Raw genomic sequence first — 20,080 nt, forward strand, 5'->3', positions numbered from 1 at the left:
TGAACCAGACCTGTCAGACATGATCAGGAAGAACAAGGGCTCCACAGGCACTGTGGCCCAAGGACCATTCAGGGGTCTTGTCTGCTTAGTGGGGTCACTGTAGGGTGCATGCAGCATGTATCCCATGCCAGCTAATGCACAGTTTCCCTTAGGATGAACTCACGGTGCCTCTGTGCTGGGTAGTTCATTCCCGCTTCAAAGGGCAGACAGCTCCTCACAGTTAGTTTGCACTTGGGAAGGGAGTCAAGACACCCATCTCTGCTTTGGTATCTAAGCATCCTATAAGGACAGGCAGACATCTGCGGAGGGTAGTTCAGCATGTCTAACCTAGCAGCCTGCCTCCTTCCTCCCAGACCATCTACTTCTGCACCACTTACACGAGGAGCCAAAGCCGCTGCATTAAAGTCAGAGATGCAAGTATCTCCTTGGCTCTTGGTGTTTCCGTGGAGTAGTGTGTTCACCTTGAATTCACATCCTCACTTCTGTGTATTAACCTTCTAGCTTCAGGAGACTTTTGCAGTACAGGGAAACGGTACCATCTCAGCTGACAAAGGGCACAGAGCGTGACACAGGAACATGGCTTCTCAGCGATGGGGCACAGGTACACGTCACATACCACCCAAGCTGTCTGCCCAAGCCCAAGGACATTGGTGGTATTCAGGAGCTGGCTGAGGACGCTATTCATCAGCTGGGGAAAGAATTTTACATATAGAATCACATTTTGTTTCATTTTCTGAAAGACTGCAAAAAGAGCAGATACTGTGATTAAAGGCTCCCTCTTGTGTTTCTAGCTGCTATTGCATATTTTCTTTGACATACAAATGTGAAAGATTTAATCCAGGTTTCCCTGTGCTGTGCAAATAGTTTTGTAATTCCCCATTTCAAAACACACTTATATATCTGATGTTAGAGAAGGAGAAGGACTTAACAGATGATACTAAATATCCCAGCTAAGCCCGGGATCAGGGAAGCAGATTGCTAAGGAGAGATAATGGGCCTCCTGGAGAGTATCTTTTGAAGCAGGATACTCTCATGGTACCTTCCAGCGTTCTTCATTTTTCTAGGATATAAACCACCATTAAAAAGAAGTCTTCCAGGCATAATGTTATCTGAACAAGAAGAGGTGTTGTCGTTTATCTTCTGTAATCCCCAGGTTTCTGAAATACAAGTCTTAGAAGAATAGAAACATGCAGAAGCTTATTGTCAGTGATAGCTGATTTTTGTCATTATTTTCGCCGTGTCTGAGCCCATATGAAGTTTGCCATTGTAGAAATGTTGATTCACCTGCAAATGTCTGGCTGTAGCTTAATGCATATTTACCGTGGCCATTGTAGCCACCAATAGCTTTGTGCTGGTGAGGGTAGTGACGCAAGCTGCTTCATAATAGTGGACTCAAATAAGAAATAAATGTATTTCTCAAGTAAGGAATGAATCTTCTCCACCCTTTGAGTAAAGGCAGAGTCACATTTGTACCAATTTTTACCAGCCTTTCATCTTCCTCAGTGAGGAATTGTAATACTCTTGAAAGATGCTGCAAGTGCACTTCTGTTGGGTATCAAAGGCAGGACCAAGGCTGGGATGCATCTCTTGAGCTGCAACCCATCATGTCAGGTGAGTCAGGAACAACTGAAAGTACAGGCCCTTCAGTGTGGCTGCATCATTAGAGGAGATGGTGAGAGCATTTGCCTTTCATTTTACCACAAACTTCTCTTGACAGGGAACTGAAGAATGAAGAATGGGGAATGCCTGGACCCAGTACCCTGACAAAAAAATCTAGATGCTTTGTCGTATCATCCCTTAGGAGCTTTCCATGGGTCAGCAACATCTGTAATTTTGGTTCTTGGAAAGTAATCGTTCATTTGCTCGGCAAATGGCATAATTTTACTTAGGTAACCCTTGAATAAAAGACATCAATGCCTGTTATATGTGTTGTTTCAATGACCACTAGAAGACACAACATATGCGTGTAATTAATAAAGGTACCATAATTAGAGGGCTGTACAGTTAAGGCAGCAATCGCTACTGATATGATACTGGTTTTTGCCATACTTCTGCCACAGTATGACTCCTTAATGTCTTAACAGCCTCAGGTGTTTGAGATTGCTTCTTTCTATCTGAAAACAAGGATACTTACACTTTTTTACCAAAATGAACATACTTAAGTACCCAACTCAACACAATAGAAACAAGCTGGTAGCATGCACTTGCTCCTGAGAACCTGACAGCCTTTTGTATCTGCCAGTTACCCCAAGAAACAGAAGTTCTCTAGAAAAAGAGAGCAGGGAAGGATGGTGATATCATGCTTTTTAGTTCAGGGATGGCAGTGCTTTGTATTATCAAAAGTACATTTGAAATCTCATTTAATACCAGTCTCAGCATTTGTGCCAGTGTATTGTCCTGCTTTCTCTGGAAATACCAGAGGGACGATGAACTTTTAAACAACCTTTAAACAATGGCAAAAGAGTTAGTTTGGAAAAGACTTTCTGTAAAGGTAAAATCTGATTTCACTCTAAAATAACTGTGAAAAAGGCAGAAAAATACTTGCAGGGGAAATAAAAAGCTTAAATTAAAAACTGTTGCGCATTATATCAGTCACTGACGTTCTTTTCACAGCTCATGGTCTTTGGTCAAGTATCTGAAAAGCAAATAACAGAAATTCATAGCGTTCTGATTATGAAGGAATTTCTTTTCAGAGGTATGTGCCTCTTAGTAGGTACAATTTAAATGTTATTAAACTCTTAGGCATAATGAATGTAGAAATCTCACTGGAATCAGGAAGTTGAATGCAACCTGTGCCACATTCTGTGGCTGAGAAAGTGTTTAAACACTGTTATGCAGCTCTTTGGAGCAAAGAGAAGACCCGCTAATCAAAGGTTGAATATTGCTCGGCATGGCAGGGAGGAGATGAGAAGGAAGCTCTGTGAATGTAACACCAACTCTTTCAAGGCTTTGTTATAGGGGTACTTGGAACACAGAGTAAGTGCAATAAAACATTACTCATTTTAGAAGACAACAGAGCAGTAAATTTCTAATTGGATTTGTGCACAATCACTCTGTTTTCCACAGCAGACATGATAACTATTTTTAGTGGCACATAGACAAAGTAGATAATTGCTTTGTGGGCTTCCTTCTGTCAAAACTCTTACTCACGCATTTTAACTCACTTGGGTGATTTAATTCCAGTTTATTTCCAAATTTTGATAACGTATTTTAACCATGATGTGTGTTGGTTGAGTAATAGTTCTATAGTCACTTGTGTTTACTGGTTCTCTTCAAACATAGAATCATAGAATGGTTTAGGTTGGAAGGGACCTTAAAGATCATCTAGTTCCAATGCCGCTGCCATGGGCAGGAACATCTCCCACTAGACCAGGTTGCTCAAAGCCCCATCCAGCCTGGTGTTGGACACCTGTACTGATGGGGCATCCACAACTTCCTTGGGCAACCTGTTCCAGTGCCTCACCACCCTCAGAGTGAAAAATTTCTTCCTGATACATAGTCTAAATCTACCCTCTTCTAGTTTGAAACCATTACCCCTCATCCTATCACTACACGCCCTTGTAAAAAGTTGCTCTCCAGCTTCTTCTAGGCCCCCTTCAGATACTGGAAGGCTCCTGTAAGGTCTCACTGGATCCTTCTCTTCTCCAGGCTGAACAACCCCAACTCTCTCAGCCTGTAATCATAGGAGAGGTGCTCCAGACCTCTGATCATCCTTACGGCCCTACTCTGGACCCGCTCTGCTGTCTTGTACTGGGGACTCCAAAGCTGGACATAGTACTCCACGTGGGATCTCACCAGAGTGAAGTAGAGGGGTAGAATCACCTCCCTTGACCTACTAGCCACTCTTGATGCCACCCAGGATGCCATTGGCTTTCTGAGATGAGACGCACAGTGCTGGCTCATGTAGAGCTTCTCATCAATCAACACACCCAAGCCCTTCTCCTCAGGGCTGCTCACAATCCATTCTCTGCCCAGCCTGTATTTGTGCTTGGGATTGCTGTGACCCAGGTGCAAGACCTTGCATTTGGCCTGCTTGAACCCAGTTTTGGTTTGGTTTTGTTTTGGTTTTTTTTTTTTGGGGGGGGAGAGGGGTAGTCCTTATTTTTGTATTGGAAAAGACCATGAATAATTACTTCTTACTCACCTTCTCCATGCCATTCCCGAACATACAGACTTCTTTCATACCGCAAGTTATGTCCTCTGCAGACTGAGATGCCTTGTGTATTTAGCTGTTTCTAACACATAAGCTGTTTCTTTGTTGTTGTTCTCCTTATCTCTTCTAATCCTGCCATACTGTTTGTAAGATGAGAGTAGGAGGACCACCATGATACTAAAGAAGTGGTCTTCTCTTGGACTTATTTAGTAGTATAAAAACACTTCTGTTTTGTTTTGCTTTGTTTTGTTTTCTGTTTCTTTCCTAATCCTGTTTGTTTTCAGATTCTTAATGGCCCAACGTTTTTGCTTGCAGTAACTCCAAGATCTCATTCATGAATCCTAATAGTCAACTCAAAACTTATACCTGTGCACAAAAAACTGATTTTCCCCATGTCACTTTGTGATTATCTATGCTGAATTTATCTGACACTATATCACTCAGTTCCACAAGGTCCTTCTGCGTTCTTCACAGCTGGACTTTAGCTTCCTCTCTCTGTATAGCTGTATATCAACAAAAAATCTTTATCCCTTAATTATTCATTCCCTTTCTCAGATCAGCAGTGAATATGTTGAATACCGCTGGCCCCAGGACAGATTCCCGTGGGACCCTATTGATGGTGTCAGTTCACTTGTAAAACCCAATAATTTATTCTTTGTTTCCTATCTTTCAGTTAGCCATTTACTGTGTGAGTCTTTTTCTTATATCCCATGGCAGCCTAGTTTCTTTAAGAGTGAGGAATGCTTTGTGGGAACAAGGTGCATTGTAACCAGGGAGGTCACCCATCATGGACTCCTTCAGGGAACACCAGTATATTTGTGTTATGACTCCTCTTTACTTTTCTCCAGTGTACCATGTTTAGTCACGTTTCCACCCTTCTGGTTTTCAAGCTGGTCTCTACCTCTGTACCCAATGCGGACAGTAAACTTAATGTTCAGCAGCTCTCTGGATGCTGCTTGGCACCTCTCCACTTGGCATTGTACCTGCCAGGTTTCTGTGCTGTGGTCCTGAGACAGATTTCAACCGGTGGCTCTCCCATCGTTCATTTCCCTCAAGTTCCACTAGAGCTCTGGGGTGGATACCATCCAGTCATGGCTTGTTGAGGCTTGTTTTGTGGATCTGCCCAAGAACATCTGCTACCTACGGTTCAGTGTGAGACAAATCCTTCAGCATGTCCATGTCTCTGTCCTGTGGGAACCTCCCCAACTCCACCATACGTGTTTAACGTGCAGAATATTTATTTACGTTTTCTGCTACGGTCTTATCTTCTTTAAGCACTCCTTCTGTACCCTGACCATCTACTGGCCCTCTATGCCCTCTTCAGGCTTCTTGATCCCATTGCTTTTGGACAAGAATTCATGGCTATTTGCAGATTGCTCCTGTAACAGCTCTGGTACTCTGGTCTTTCCTTCCATTTACCCTCCAAACAGTGCCATTGGTCTTAAGTGCTTCTGAACTTTCTTTTTCCCACAGCAGGTGGTAAGTTTGGGATGCATTATTAAGGGCCATTAGTGGAATATACAATCTGAATTCAGCAAATCGTGTTCCTAAATCCCATTATTTTAACATTAACCTGTGTTAAGCACTTAAATTCTCTGCAGAGTTTGTATCTGTAGGCTGTAACAAGCTGTGCACAACAGGTATTTCTTCTCTCTGTAATTTTTAATGATATATTACTTCTAATTTGCTTGTTGTTGCTAATGCAGACGCCTATGCAGAGCTTGCTGTAGTAATCCAGCGGTGAAACGTGACGTGTCTTGGAGCAGTCAGGTGGGAGTCAGTCTCCCTTGGGCCGTGCAGCTTTGGTAGTCGTGGCTACCATGAGATCTGGAAGCAGCAGTTCTTCAGTAGGACGCTAAGGGGCAGCCGCAGACCAAAAGAAGTTTTCCTCTTTTTTTTTTTTTTTTTAATATACATACAAACTAAGCGAAAACTTTATTTGCCTCATTTTTCTATATTGATTTAACATCAACAGTGCCCAAGAATATTGAGTCAAGCCTGTCTGGAGTGTTTTTTTTCCATTTCATATTTTGGTAGGTATTTATTTCGGCACTGGTGATAAGGAAGGTGAGTTTATTTGACAGTTATTTCAAGACGTGCCCACTTGAGCACGTGGCTCACAGACAGAACAAAGAGGATGGAAAAGATGCAGTGAGCTCTGCATCTGGATCGTTGGTGGCCACCCACGCATCATGGCATGGCCAAGTGCATGCACAAGCATGTAGTTGTAGAGCCAGGGGCCTTTGCAGCTCAGAGACACTCCTTGCCACCAGAGAGCTGGTTATACCAGTCCTAGGAAACCCATTCCCAAAGTAATAGCTGCTGTGTGCATAGCTGGAGACCAGGAAAGAGGAACTGAGGCAGGAATCACTTAACGGTTCATCCAGGACCAGGGAAAACCTGTGGACAGTTTTCCTACCGCTACAACCTGGTAGGTGACTTGACCACTGTCCTGTGACGCAGGATCACCCCCTGCAAGGAAAGGTCCCAACAGTTAAGAAGCATAACCTGAACCTAGCTGCAAAACCCTTGTGGAAGAAACTGGACGTTGAAGTGAATTAGAGCAAAGGCAGGTGCATGTTGATACGAGTTCAAATTGGGAAGAAACATGAGTTGATCAGAACTAGTGTGTCTCAAAAGGGTGGATTTGCCCTATCCATTGGTGGATTTAACACAAAGGGAATTACTGTCTTGGCTTTGTTCAGAAAGTGATGTATTGCCAAATACTAGCTGTAACGTGAGCTACCAAAGCCTCCTGGCTCGGGGTGCGTGTTCTCTGGTTACTGTGGGGGGAGCTGCTCTGTAACGGGACCCTCTGCTGCTACCTGAGGCAGACCTGGCTCCGACTCTGCATCTACACCGGGGTATTTTACACTGTTTTGGTGTCGTTCCTTGGTGTAGATAGGCTGCATTATCGTAATAAATGGCGTGGCTGATACACGGCTGGATAGATACATGTGCTTCAGAGGCTTACGAGGAAGAAAGCCAGAATATAGTAAGAATATCGCTTCAAAACTCCAGTTTAGAGTTAATGAAGGCTTTCTAGGCTATTGTCCAGCTAGCAATACATTCCTATACAGCCTGATGTTGCCTTCACAGGCTAGTAATGGGTAGTTGCTCACAGATGGAAGAAATGGTGGCTGATTTTCTGAGAAGAGGAGAAGGGAGCAGGAGGTGGTAACCTAAGTCAGTGCCTCAAGTACAGACAATGGTCCAATTTCTGCCCTAAACAAGTATCACAAGATAAATGACTGCTACGGCAACAAGCAGAATTCAATGATTTGGACATTTCAATGAAAAAGTAATTTACATATTTGGAAAAGAAACGTACAGTCTTGCCCAAAAAAGGACTCATCAGAGAGTGAGATCAGGATATACTTCAGTTGGGCAGCCTTTGAAGTGTAACCCATTAAAAAAAAATGCTTACATAGTAAACCACTGAATTTAGGTGGTAAAAGCTGCTAGCAAGAGCTTTAATAGCTCTTCACTATTCTGCTGCCTGTGGGATCATGGCTGTTAAAACAGTCTTCAAGATGTGAACCAGAACCTGTGGGGACGGGAGACATGCCTGATGCAAAGGGATAAATCAATCAACCACCCAGATGGGGAAACAAAATACAAACGAAAGTGCTAATAATCCTAAAAATGTAAAAATGCTCATACAACTTATTAAGGAATACTGGTTCAAATGTAAGTCTCTTATAAGCTCTTTAGTCTATATTAATAAGCTCTTTAGTCTGACCTAGGCTCTAATCTAATGTAAGCTTTTTAGCATATACTGTATCTGCCCTTCTGAGACTTACAGTGTTCCCTGTTGCTTCCCATCACACCTTTTGCCACTTTGAGGGTACAACATTGATTTAAAACATGTGCATCCCAAGAAAAGTGTGAGTTTGGGAAAAATAAATAATGACAGGATGTAGGTGGGAGGCTGACTTGCCTTTCCCAGCGCAGTAATTATTTGTGAGAAAATATTCCCCACGTGCATTCTGGCAAATGTTGAAAACCAGATGCCCTAAGTATGAGATCCTCCCACTTAAGCTGAGCAGTATTTTACTGTGGCTTAGACTGTCACTTTATAGGCTGCTCTGGCTTGTAGGCAGCCTGTGTTATGTTGTCTCGGGAAGCAACCAAGGAGAAATCCTAATGAAGAAGCCAAAGCTGCTCCTTCCCAGCAGTGGAGGAAGGAGGCTGCTGACCTATGTCAAGGGGTAACTGCTTTCACACAGGGCAGAACTCTGCTCCGTTTTTGGAGGGGCAGAGACCAGCAATAAGATTTTCTTCCTGTGATCTGACTGCCCCATCTCCATGTAGGAGGGGAGGAGCAGTACCATAGACCCTCCCAGCTGGGTGTACCTCTACATTACCCCAACTAAAATTAAAGGAAGCAGTCATAGCTGGTAGGGTTCTTTCTCAGGTTTACAGGGCAAGGAGCAACTTCTGCCTCTCTCAGCAGCCTCTGGTGAAATCAGATGGCTAACTCATTCCGTAAGCCTAGCACATGTTATTGCTTAAGCAAAGATGGCAGAATTCGGCCCTGTAGAGTATTTGTGCCGTGCCAGGTGAAAAATATGTTCTTCTACTTCTGACAGCCATTGATTTTGCAGTGCACACTTTAATATTGAAATACTCATTAGGAGCAGGGTACAGCTGGAGCAATGTGCAAGGGGCAAGCATGTAACGTGATGGGGACACTAAAACATGGAACTAGACTGGGCGAGTCAGGGGACAGGGTGTTTTCAAGTGTACTTTTGAGTTTGAGTGAGGAGCCAAGACTATTTGAAGGGAATTCATAAAGTCAACAAAGTCAAACTCTTTGTGCTAGTGGTAAGTGGTGCAAAAAGGGCCAATGACCACAACTTCAACTTGGGATGCTCAGATTGAATATTAGGGTAAACATTTTCCCCCAGGGAGATAGTGCAGCACCAAAGCAGGTTACCCAAGAACCTGTGAAATCTCCATCCTTGGAGGTTTTCAAGATTTAACTAGACAAAGCCATGGTTGACATGGTCTGGCGTTGGTAATCATCCCACCAAAGTGGGATGGTGGAACTAGACACCTCCAGACGTGCCTTCCCACCAACACTGCCATGATTTGGCAGGCTGTGGCAGACAAAGTTCAGTCATGAATAAGAAAGGCACCAGTCTTCACCATCTCTACAGTCATGCTGCACTCCTACTCCCTCTGTCAACTACATGTCTGGTGCCGCTCTTCTGTTTAGCCTGGTGGAAACCAGAGTGCAGGGGAGGATCGATGGATGTGTGAGCCGATGCAGGCAGGACGCAGGGACAACCATAAAACCACAGATGGAAGACAAAGAACAAATTTAATCTCAATACCTCATGAATCGGAGAATCTCCAAAGCAACACCCAAGCAGAGGAATGCGAGCAGGGGATGCAGACACGGCAAAGCAGGAAAAAGTCCTTGTTGGCAGGAGCATGTGATCTCCGACTTGCTATTCTCACCTGCTTTTCAAAGGTTCAAGCAGGCATAGTTTTCCAGTGTGCTTTGATCTCCTTCAAAAACAAGGCAGCAATCTCATGTATGCTAGATAAGCTGTCCCTGAGTCCATTCCAGACTTATGTTATCTAAGTGTGGATGTTCTACTTGCAAGCAACAGGTAGCGTGATGTATATGTTGTCCAGCACCCCAAGTGTGAGTCACTTGAGCGTGTTTACAATCCTCCTTGCCAATCTTCCGTTATTTTCCCACAATGGGGGAATGGTGGTTGCTGACACGGAGCTGGGTCTTGCCCTGATACAGAAGTGCTCGTGGGCTGCATTGACTTCAGTTGTCTTCAGTGCCTATTAGATACCATACAAAACCGGATTGTGCTGGAGTTTTGGATGAAAGATTAAAAACAGGTGATTGATGATCATAAATTTTGAGTAGCCTCTGGGACCTCTGCTCACAGGAGGTAGGAGATCTCTGCTGCCACTGGAGCCACTCGCAGGATTTCACTGGACAGGGAGGAAAGGGATGGACACAGCAAATTGGACAGACCTCTTACGAAAAAAGCTCAGTGCAGCCATTGCCTGTGTACATGTAATCCACTAGTGTGAAATAGAGAGTTTCTTACACAATTAGCTGGAGTCAAAGTAGCTATTGAAAGAGACTGCACAGATTATATCACTGGATAAATTATTGAGCTGATGTCCTGGAGATGACAGAGGAAACCCTTCTTTCTTCTGTCCTGAGGATGGCAGCTCTGAAAGTTTATACCTGCCTCCTGGAAGTTGTACCTCCTGTAGACTCTGCTTAGATGATTAATTTGCAATATTCACCTGCCAGAGGATTGATGTAATATATAGACAAGCAGGAGTATTTTATACTTATGTATTGACTCAGCCATGTGTTTTTTTTTTCTGGTTGTGGGGGAAACTGTTGTTGAATAAAAACCCACAGCGTTTTGATATTTATCTGGTTAATATTTCTGAGCAATAGTTACAAGCATCACAGGCAAGGCATAGCGCTGCACGGCCGTAGCTACGTAAGAGACCTCAGTACAAAACCAGGCACCCATTAGCTATCCCCAAATACAGAAGAGGTATGGAAAGCAACTCTCCTCCCCCACTCTCCTCTGACTCCAGGAGCGATTAGGTTCCTCTTGCTGCATATCAACATTTCCAGGCTGGTTTCCACCTGGGCCTTTTCTAAAATTTACCTGAGCATTGGGTCCCCCCATGCCTGGTGAGCACTCACAACTGCAGTGATAGGAGGTGAAGGTGTATGCCCTGCACGCGGTATTGGGCATATCTGCAGGGACCTCTAAGCCGAAGAGCCTGCCTACTGTTTCACAGAAACAACATTTTACACACTGTCACCTGCCGTACCACTGGGATCCAACATTTTTATGTGGCCCTCCTTTCCCTCCCCCTTCTCCCAGAGGCACAGCCAAGACCCTTCATGTTGTGGAGACGTGTCACAACAGCACAGATGGAAGAAGCATCATGTCTGGAGGCAAAGGAGGCAGGCAGAGGTGTGGGCTGAGATCTACTGTAGCACTCAAAATTACAGGCACCTGCAGGCTTTCAGATCTAAAAACAATGCCCGTCTCATTCTCTTTCCCCCTGGCTGGAATAAAAGAGAGAAAGATCTGCAGCTGTGTGCCCTCTTGCTGTTTATCTGCCCAGTTGTGCTCGCTGGACATGCGTGTGCAGCAGGTGGAAGGCTTTATCGAGGGAAAGCAAAGCCGGAGCAAGCAGCTTTCCATTTCATGTGGCTGTCATGAAAGCTGTGGTTAATTGCTATTTTGGGTAGTAAGTAGGCCCCACCATGGTGAAGCTGCTGTTTCTTGCGTCCCCCAGCCATCGCCCCTGGGGTTGGTGAGTCCCTGGGGTCGGGGCAGGGGAAGGTCTCCTGGGGGAAGATCACCTATTAAAAGAGAGACGCTGAACTGCAGTTGTTGTGCAGGATGGATAAAAATGCAGCCAAGCCTGTTGATCAGTGCACACTGTAATTTCAGGCACACCTTCCTCTGAAACTGGTTTCCTTGTTTGCTCCTGAGGACACACAGACTACAGAAAGAATTTCATTCAGCATGGGCCAACGTCTTGGGCTTTTGGAGGCATCTGACAATAAAAGTAGATGTTTCAAAGGATTTATGCCAAACTCACCTACAAGCCTACCCATAGGTACCCAAGTACCTTTGAACACTGGCTACCAGTGCCGAGGCATTTCAACCCTCAGGTGTAAAAGTGCAGAGAGACAGATTAGAAAGAGTTCTTTTGAAAATGGGGGGAAGCTGTTTTACGCTGACTTGGTGATTGTTAGCATTTTCTAATTTTAACCTTCAGTCCCCGGATGGGCGTATTTGTAAGAGGTCGAAGAATAAAACATACCTCATATGTTCCGCACACAGTTCTCTGCTCTGCCTAGTGAATATTTTAGTGACCCATTTACAGCAAGCGGCTTTTATTGAACAGAGTAGGCAAATGCAGAGGGAAACAGAAGCCCTGTCATCCTTGTGACAATTATACGTCTGTCTCTGTTTGTGTAATCCACCCTCTCAGCCTGATAAACAAGAGCCCGTGCATGGGTTTTGAAAGGAAGGTGACCATCACCTTCTGTGATCTGAGTGTTTTCTTGCATACACCTCAGCTAGCCTGTAAAGCAGGTAAGTCTTAGCCTTTGCATGGTGATATTGTTCAGGACTCCAGTCTTACCTTGAATTTCATTCTGGCTTTTTAATCTCTCTTCCGGGGCTTCATCAACATAATGTTTCCCTTCCACCTGATTTCTATTTTTAGTTATTTTTGAAGTCAGCTACTCAGCAACTAATTGCATTTCCATTTTTTTTCTTGATGGTGCTTCCCTGTGTACTTTCTTACTGCAGGCTCAATGAAGCAAACACTCGGGGATGCCTAGCTCACATTTGTTTATTCCAGGTAATTTAAAGGAAAAAATGGCAGCCCAAGCAAACACCACCAAATAAATTGAAAGCTGATGCTTCTATCCTTATTACTGGTGACTTTCCTCTAACCACCTAAGAAATTTGTGTGGAGCCTTCTGTATAAATGCGGATCCACTTTGGCCACTGTTGTTTGTTGATCTCATTTTCTTGAGAGAATTTTTGAATGAACAGGTAGGAGGGTGTGTCTTCATTTTCCCTGTGTTTTCAGCTATGGGTACGAGAGGTTTCCTTTTACAGCAGCTTTGCAAAATGGATGCACAGTAGATCTCTCTTAAATAAAGGCTTTCATTTTCGAAGTAATTGCCAGTGAGTTCAGGACAATGTTGTACGACAGTCTAGCCTTGTTCACACACAGCTGACAGGATGGATCAATTAAAAATCCATTTTTTCAGCACCAATAACAATTTCTCTGTTCACCTAGCTCTCCATCCCTTCCCTGAGACCGGCCTTTGGTTTGGTTCCTGTGCAATGTCACTGACTCTGGGTCTTTGCCCCGCAGCTCTCCCACTCACTGCTATGTCCACACCACTGGAGGATGCGATGGACACCTTGATCAGGATTTTCCATCACTATTCTGGCAAAGAAGGAGACAGATACAAGCTCAGTAAAGGAGAACTCAAGGAGCTCCTCACCAGCGAGCTCACTGACTTCCTTTCAGTAAGATGCAGCTCCTGAACCTCTACCTCTTGTTACTGTTCTGTGGGTGGGATAAGCAGCTACCCAAGTGTTCAGGAATAGCATCTCCTTCTGCAAGGCACATCCTGCCACAGCCTCTCAGGTGACAGTTGTCTTTGCGGAGCTGGACAGGAGATGAGATCAAATGTCCCATTTGATAAGTGTGTTTTCAGAGGGTGGTCCAGCCCGGGTGCCCTGCCATGTGGCACCAGCAGCAGAGCCAGGAACCTGTGCTCTGCTTACTCCTCTGTGCTTTTGGGCAGGAGGGCAAGTGCAGCCTAGAAGCAGTAGCAAAAATCGATGCTAAATCAGGCTTTAATCATTTGTTTGTTTGTTTGTTCGTTCATTTTTAATAGTAGGGCATAGATAAGTCCTTCAGAGAATTAAATCCAGCAACCAGTTCTCATGAGACAGCAAAGTAGCTTGTGCACAATGTCCAGAGACAGTATAGCTGCTGGGGTGCCGTGTAGAGAGGTGCTAAGAAAATCCTTTCAGCGACAAGCTGCTGATGTCAATATCTCTTTGCACATTCATTATGTTCTGCATGACACAACATGGATGCTTTTTATGGAATAATGACTAGATTCATAGTTGTTTTTCTGTATCCTCTTAATTGTAAAAATTGTTGTGGACCCTATCACCACCAGCAGGATTTTTTAAAATTGTATCCATTTCCTTGGATTTTCTTTTAGTTGGTTATTGATTTATTATTATGAGATTCACTGTTCTTACTCCCACTGAATAGGATATGTTGTTTGCTAAGTAGAGATCTTCTGAATGGGATGAATGGATGTTTAATACGACCACTTATGAAAAGCCTGTTGAAAATCTAAGTACTTGTCGTGGTTTGCTAAGGGATGATACAGAGAAATGCACATTATAGATCGATCTTGTCAAAAGAAACCAGTGTTCAGCAGCTTCTAAAATCTGTTTGATTCATTACAGAGCCTATTTAGTACCTGTATTCCTTCTAAGAGTTGCACTGTCTTCAGTTTCTGTTGCTGTTGCACTTTTAGGACTCCAGACCTATGTTTTTAATGCTGTGGTGAGTGGTATATTACTATTCAGGTGCACATTTCATGCAGCTTCGTATTTAATAGCACCGGGGCTTGTGACATAGCAGTGGGTTGCACCGCCGGGTGTGTCAGAATTATACATTCAAAATCTGCACAGCTAAGTAACTTTTCTTTCTCTTTAGGGCCAAAAGGACCCCCTTCTGGTTGATAAGATTATGAAAGATCTGGACTCCAATAAAGACAATGAAGTGGATTTTAATGAATTTGTCATTCTGGTCGCTGCTCTGACTGTAGCATGTAATGATTTCTTCGAAGAACAGCTAAAGAAAGAGGGATTTTAAAAATGCCCAATACAATCAGTCTCCTGGCCACAAATGCCAGCAAAGCACACCTTGTTAGGTAGCTCTCATCAGCGTTTAGTGAATTTTAACCATCATCCCTCCAACTGTTACTGCTGTAAGACACTTACGGACCGGATCAGCAGCTGGTGTAAGCTGGACCAAAGCCAGTTTACACCAATTGAGATCTGGCTTTTAATATTTTCACTCTTTGCAGTGCATGCATCTGTAACATGCATTCACCAGTTGCCCAGGTCAAGGGCTTGGGTTGACAGATCATTTGGCAGGAGTTGAGACTTCTATTTCTTAAATGTCAGTGGGAAGTAAAAGGCACGGGAATGTTAGTTATATACTTTCTGAATTGGAAAATCTGGGATGAGATGTAAAACTTGCAATTTAGTTTTCAGTCATTCTATAACAACCATATTTTTGCAGCTCAAAAAGAGCAGCTTGTTTTTTGCTCAGCTCTGCTTATTCTAAAGCCCTTTTTAGATGCTGCTCTGTACCTCCCCACTCTCTTGTATTTCAGATGTGGTCACAGCTGTCTCCTGCCGCCTGAGCAGACGATACTGCTTGCTGTTGTTACGGGTTCATTTCCCCCACCTCCCCAGCTTCAATTTTGTTGTGTTGGCATTACTGTATCCCAGTAGTCCACCTCTTCATTCGGCATAAATGAATTTATTCATATGATAAGTTATTCAAATACGTAGAAGATTTAGTCAGCAAACTGCTCTGAGGGCTGATGGAAGGACTGGGTCTTCAGGGGAAATGTAAATGCCTTCTGCTTTCAGTATTCTGGCACCCTTAAGAGGAGGGCTTTTAGAGGACCACTTGTGGGGGATTTAATGATGGGATCCCAGGGTACAGCTTTGTGATATGAGTCATCTTATGGAACAATGATTTCATCTCACACTGATCCAACCCACTGCATGGAAGCAGTGCAAAAGGGGCAGTGGGACTTCATGGCCAGGGGTGGAGAGAGCAGGACAATCCTTTTCAGTGTTAACCTCCTCTTGGGTTGAATGAAGAGTACTTCTACACTCCTGTTTGAATTAAGCATACTTCCAAAGCCCTGCAAATCCTCAGCAGCAGGGTGTCTTGCACAGAGAGCTCTCTTTGTTTCTTGTGATTTTGTTGGTAACTTCAAACTATAATAAAAGGCACCTGAATTAAATTAAGATCTTCTGTTTGTGTAAGAGCTTAATAAAAAAACCATGCCCCAATGAAGACATGTCCTGCTAAGCAACGTTTGAAGAATGCACTTTGCTTGTCTCTCCTCCCCAGGTCCCTGGACATCATTCAGTAAAGGCTAGAATATTTGCATAAAATCATATGTCATTAAGAAGATGCAATTTATGATAAGAAAGGGATTCTATAGGGTCTAATATAAAAAGGGGCAGACGTCATCCTAAGAAAGGGGCCACCACCAAACAATGTTATCCCAGAAAAAAGGAAACACCGCAGTGGTGGCAGAGCCACAGTGTGCTGCCTCTTTTACTCTTCAGTGACAGAAGTTGTGTAGGACTCACAGAAGATCTTCTAGGGAACGTGACAGCAATTGCACAACTTTTTGCCCCCTGCAGTGTCATGCACCTCGACATCATTGCAGTTATTGGACTAGGGTGGCAGTATCAACCAGAAAAAGTAAGGCTGCTTTTATGCTTCCCCATAGGTCCTGCAGACTGTTGCTAGTCTCCAAGCCTTTTCCCTTCCTCCAAGGGGAAGGGAGAGAAAAGCAACTGTAAGCTTCAACCCCAAGTTAAAAGGCATAAGATCATCCCAGTAAGAACCAGTTTCTTCATTATGACTTTTGAGCAAGAGGCTTTTTGGAAACAAGCTCCAGAAAGTCCATAAACCCTCTGCTCATCCCTGATGAACCCCTGGACACATAGCAGCCCATGTGTCGAGCAGAATTATGCTAAGTTACAGCTGGTGGCAGCAATGTGCCCCAGGGTCAGGCAGCAAGAGCTGCTGCCGTGATGGAGAGGGTCACTGGAGCCATCTCATCATCTGAATTTACTAGGGATCGAGTGCAGCCTAATTCCTCTGCGAACGGTGCTGGCTTGCACATGAGCTATGGGTGAATCAGAGGAGAATGACTCAAATGATCTTTATTCCAACAAAAGTTTTATAAAACCTCATAAATCACCCTTTTTGGCTTGACTGGTTAGGTTTTTCTTGCTGCCGTTTTAACTGCAAGGACAACTGTTAAACTCTATCAGCCTTAAAGAAGAAACGTTTTTGCACAAAGACTGGATACCAAGCAGAAAAGGAAGAAAATGCTATAAACCACATTCAGCTGCTTGAAAACACAGAGCATTGGCACAATTTGGGGTCCTGGTGTAAGGGACTTGCCATTCTAATCTTGGGCTAACTCCGGGCTGGCCCACTGCCCCAGCGGGTCATTCCTCTGCTGTTCCTCTCCCACAGGAGCCAACTAGTGCTGCGTTAGTAGACACCACTTCCAAGGAAGACACCTGAAGATCACCTGGAAGTTTTGAATTGTGTCTGAACCAGAAAAAGCTGTGAGCAATCCTCCTTTCTGTAAGAAATCCTCAGGAAGGAGAACTGCATTGAAGCTACTTACACGGGCTGTGTAAGACGATGCTTGCATGGCTAACCTCACTGCGGCCTCTTTGTCCTGCAGATGTGAACATTTTGGTTTTAGCTTCTCTCAGAAGGGAAAAATGTCTCCTGCAAACATGAAGGCAGTATTTTTTTCTCATTGTTTACTGACACTTTTCCTGATGGCTTTGAGTTTGCCTGTAGTTCATGAATCTCTGAAGCACTTTGAAGTTTCACATGCAGAGGAAGCTTGCTGCGTGGCTTTCTCCAAAGTCCCTCAGCTTTAGGAATGATGTCTAATTACAGGCACTTTTTTCATTTGTGTTATCAGACTGTCTGAAAAATCGATAGAAAATTGGACACCACAATATGGCCTAATATTTTCAAGTTACATTAAAGACCTATAAAAATTCTGTGATGCCACACAAGATCTTTTCTAGCTATTGTGAAATTGTTTTGCCTGACAACTAAAAAGCAGATTTTCAGAAGATAAATGATATTATCTTGAAAGCCCCAGCCTCTGCCGTTTGCTTTTATTTCAGTTCAAAAGAGACTTGAAGTGCCAGTGCAACTGGGTACACAAAGTGTAATGCACTATCGGTAAAAAAAATTATAATCTCCTCAGATTCAGTATCCAAATAGGAGTCTCAAAGAGCTGCATATAGCACCACTGTGATGACAAGTGCTTTGCAATGGAGTGGTCCCTCCAAGCTGTGACTTACCAGCCAGGTCCACTGGGAAGGCACCAACTTTTTCTCTCTACAGCAGCGTAGAGGGTGTCAAGTGCAATGGGATAATCATCATCCTACAACATCAGTTCCTCCTTGTAAAGGTGAGAAACAAAGTTGCCTGGGGTTGTGGGAAGGGAGAGAGAAGTGGCTCTAAGGAGACCTCAACAGAACAGGCAATGTTTCCAGCAGCCAGAAATTTCATTAATTGCTTTCCACCAAATGCCACTCAAGAAAGAATTTAAAGTTATTGCCAGTGACGATTTCATATTTACGGATATGAATCTGGTGCTGCGCTTGCAGGGATGCCTTGAATACATGGAGTAGCTGTGTTAACCTACACTTGCTAGCAAAGGAAATCCAGCATCTCCAAAGCCTGTCACAACTGCTGGGCAGGCGCAGAGCAGCACATGCGGCGCGGGTGACAGAGCCCAGCGCAGCGCAGGGTAGCACAACAGTACAGCAGTTTGACGTGCCTGCCTGTTTGGTCTGGGAAATCTGAATGGGGCTGCCTTTCAAATCCTGGTGGTTCATTTACTTCTCACCCTTGGCACCCCGACACACAGGCTGGCAAACTCCTTGGGCTCTCTGTCCATACAGTGCCTGCTCGGTTCAGGCGCACACACTTTTCCCTTAGGAAAGCAGGTATTTCCTCCTGGCCCAAAGGCTCCAGGGTCTCCCCAGCAGAGCAATCACTGCCGGGGGTGCATGGCCACAGACACATGGCCATACATGGGTGTACGCAGTGTGCCTGGGATGGACAGTATCATCTCAAAACCCAGTGCAGGTATCTCAGTGAAGCACGGCTTCATGGTATCCCAAGCAGCCGGGGAATTAACACTATGGTACAGACAGGACAGAATAAGGGGGAGAGGAGCTCTCCTGTAGCAATGCACATCTACCCCTCGTCACTCAGCCATCCAACGCAGAGCCCCTTTCCAGGGTCCATGCTGTAGCATAAAGCAGAGTGTGGCCAGGAGCGAAACTCTTAGGGACAGCCCAGAGCCCATTGTCAGAGCACAGAAGCACACAGAAAACATTCAGCTCCTCTCTGATTTCAGCCCTGAAAAAGCTGGGTAAAGGGTCAAACACAAAACTTGCCTCTGAAATCAGATTAATCTATATAAAGGTTTTTGACTGACAGGAAGATTTGTTAGACTGCGATGTGACGTCACGCGCATGTCTAATAAGGGTTTTGATTGACAGGCCAATAATTATTAAAATGTGTCTTTAGGGATAATTAAGTCTGTTGAATGGCACTGTATTATTCCAAGAAAAAAGGGGTCACATTTTCAATTTTGTCTTTCTTCTGCCACATGATATGGCATGAGAGATGCTTCACTTATGATCTGTAAATCTGTTTTCTAAGCTAGCTCCATCCACATACTTTCCTCTGAGTTGAGGTATGGTGGGTTGCAGGCCCCAAGGCAGCCATCAGAGAGAGCACATGGATGAATGAATGAACATGATACATTTAAAAACAAAAAAAAAAAAAAAAAGGAAAGAAAAAAACCCCAAACTTGTACTTTTTAAATAACAGCTCTCAGCCACCTGCAATCAGTTGTGTACCAAGGGCAACTCCCAAGGAAGAGAACTGCAGCTGCATCCACTTATTTTGCCCTCGCAAGTAGGTTCTCAGCTGATGTAAAACGGCAGAGCCTATTGCACTTAGTGGCATAATTTTGCAACAGCTGAGGACATGTGCTCGAGACTTTAAATTAGCCCTCAATGGAAAGCTATGTTTCTGTTAGCTGGTTGGCTAAGTAAGGACACGTCTGTAAAACTGCAAATGTTGCAGCAAGGCAGCTAAGAGGAAGACAGGAGGAGTGGTTGCTCAGGGCACAGGTATTTGGGGGAAAACTAGTGGAAAATACTCCTGTGATACATCTGCTTTAAACTCGAAGCTGTTCTCTCAGGTCCTGGTTGACTTCATGGGCTGCACAGCAAATTGACATAGCTTTGTGTCATGGGCTTCACAGACAACTATTTGTCTGTGAAGTCTGCCTTAAAACTCCATGTATTGCTCTGACTCTACATTCCCAGCAGTTGCATGGACCCAGAAAAGCACTGTGTGGAGACACAGACTAAACCTACATCAGGAAAAAAACTGTGAGTAGAGCATGTCACAAAGAGCAGAAAAGGAACCAAACCACCCCGAGCATTAGTTAAGGTTCTGTTTTGGGAGCTGAAA

At 44.1% G+C, this 20,080-nt stretch overlaps 1 protein-coding gene across 1 annotated transcript; it reads left to right on the plus strand.

Moving 5' to 3' along the window:
- Positions 1–13,083: 13,083 nt before the first annotated feature.
- Positions 13,084–14,599, plus strand: S100Z (S100 calcium binding protein Z; the record flags this gene model as incomplete). Its single annotated transcript, XM_082497532.1, has 2 exons — positions 13,084–13,224; positions 14,441–14,599. The coding sequence occupies 2 exons, from the start codon at positions 13,084–13,086 to the stop codon at positions 14,597–14,599; spliced, it is 300 nt and encodes a 99-aa protein (XP_082353658.1).
- Between the last annotated feature and the right edge of the window lie 5,481 nt (positions 14,600–20,080).

This window comes from Vanellus vanellus, assembly GCF_965231255.1.
Source record: "Vanellus vanellus genome assembly, chromosome: Z".
NCBI lineage: Eukaryota > Metazoa > Chordata > Aves > Charadriiformes > Charadriidae > Vanellus > Vanellus vanellus.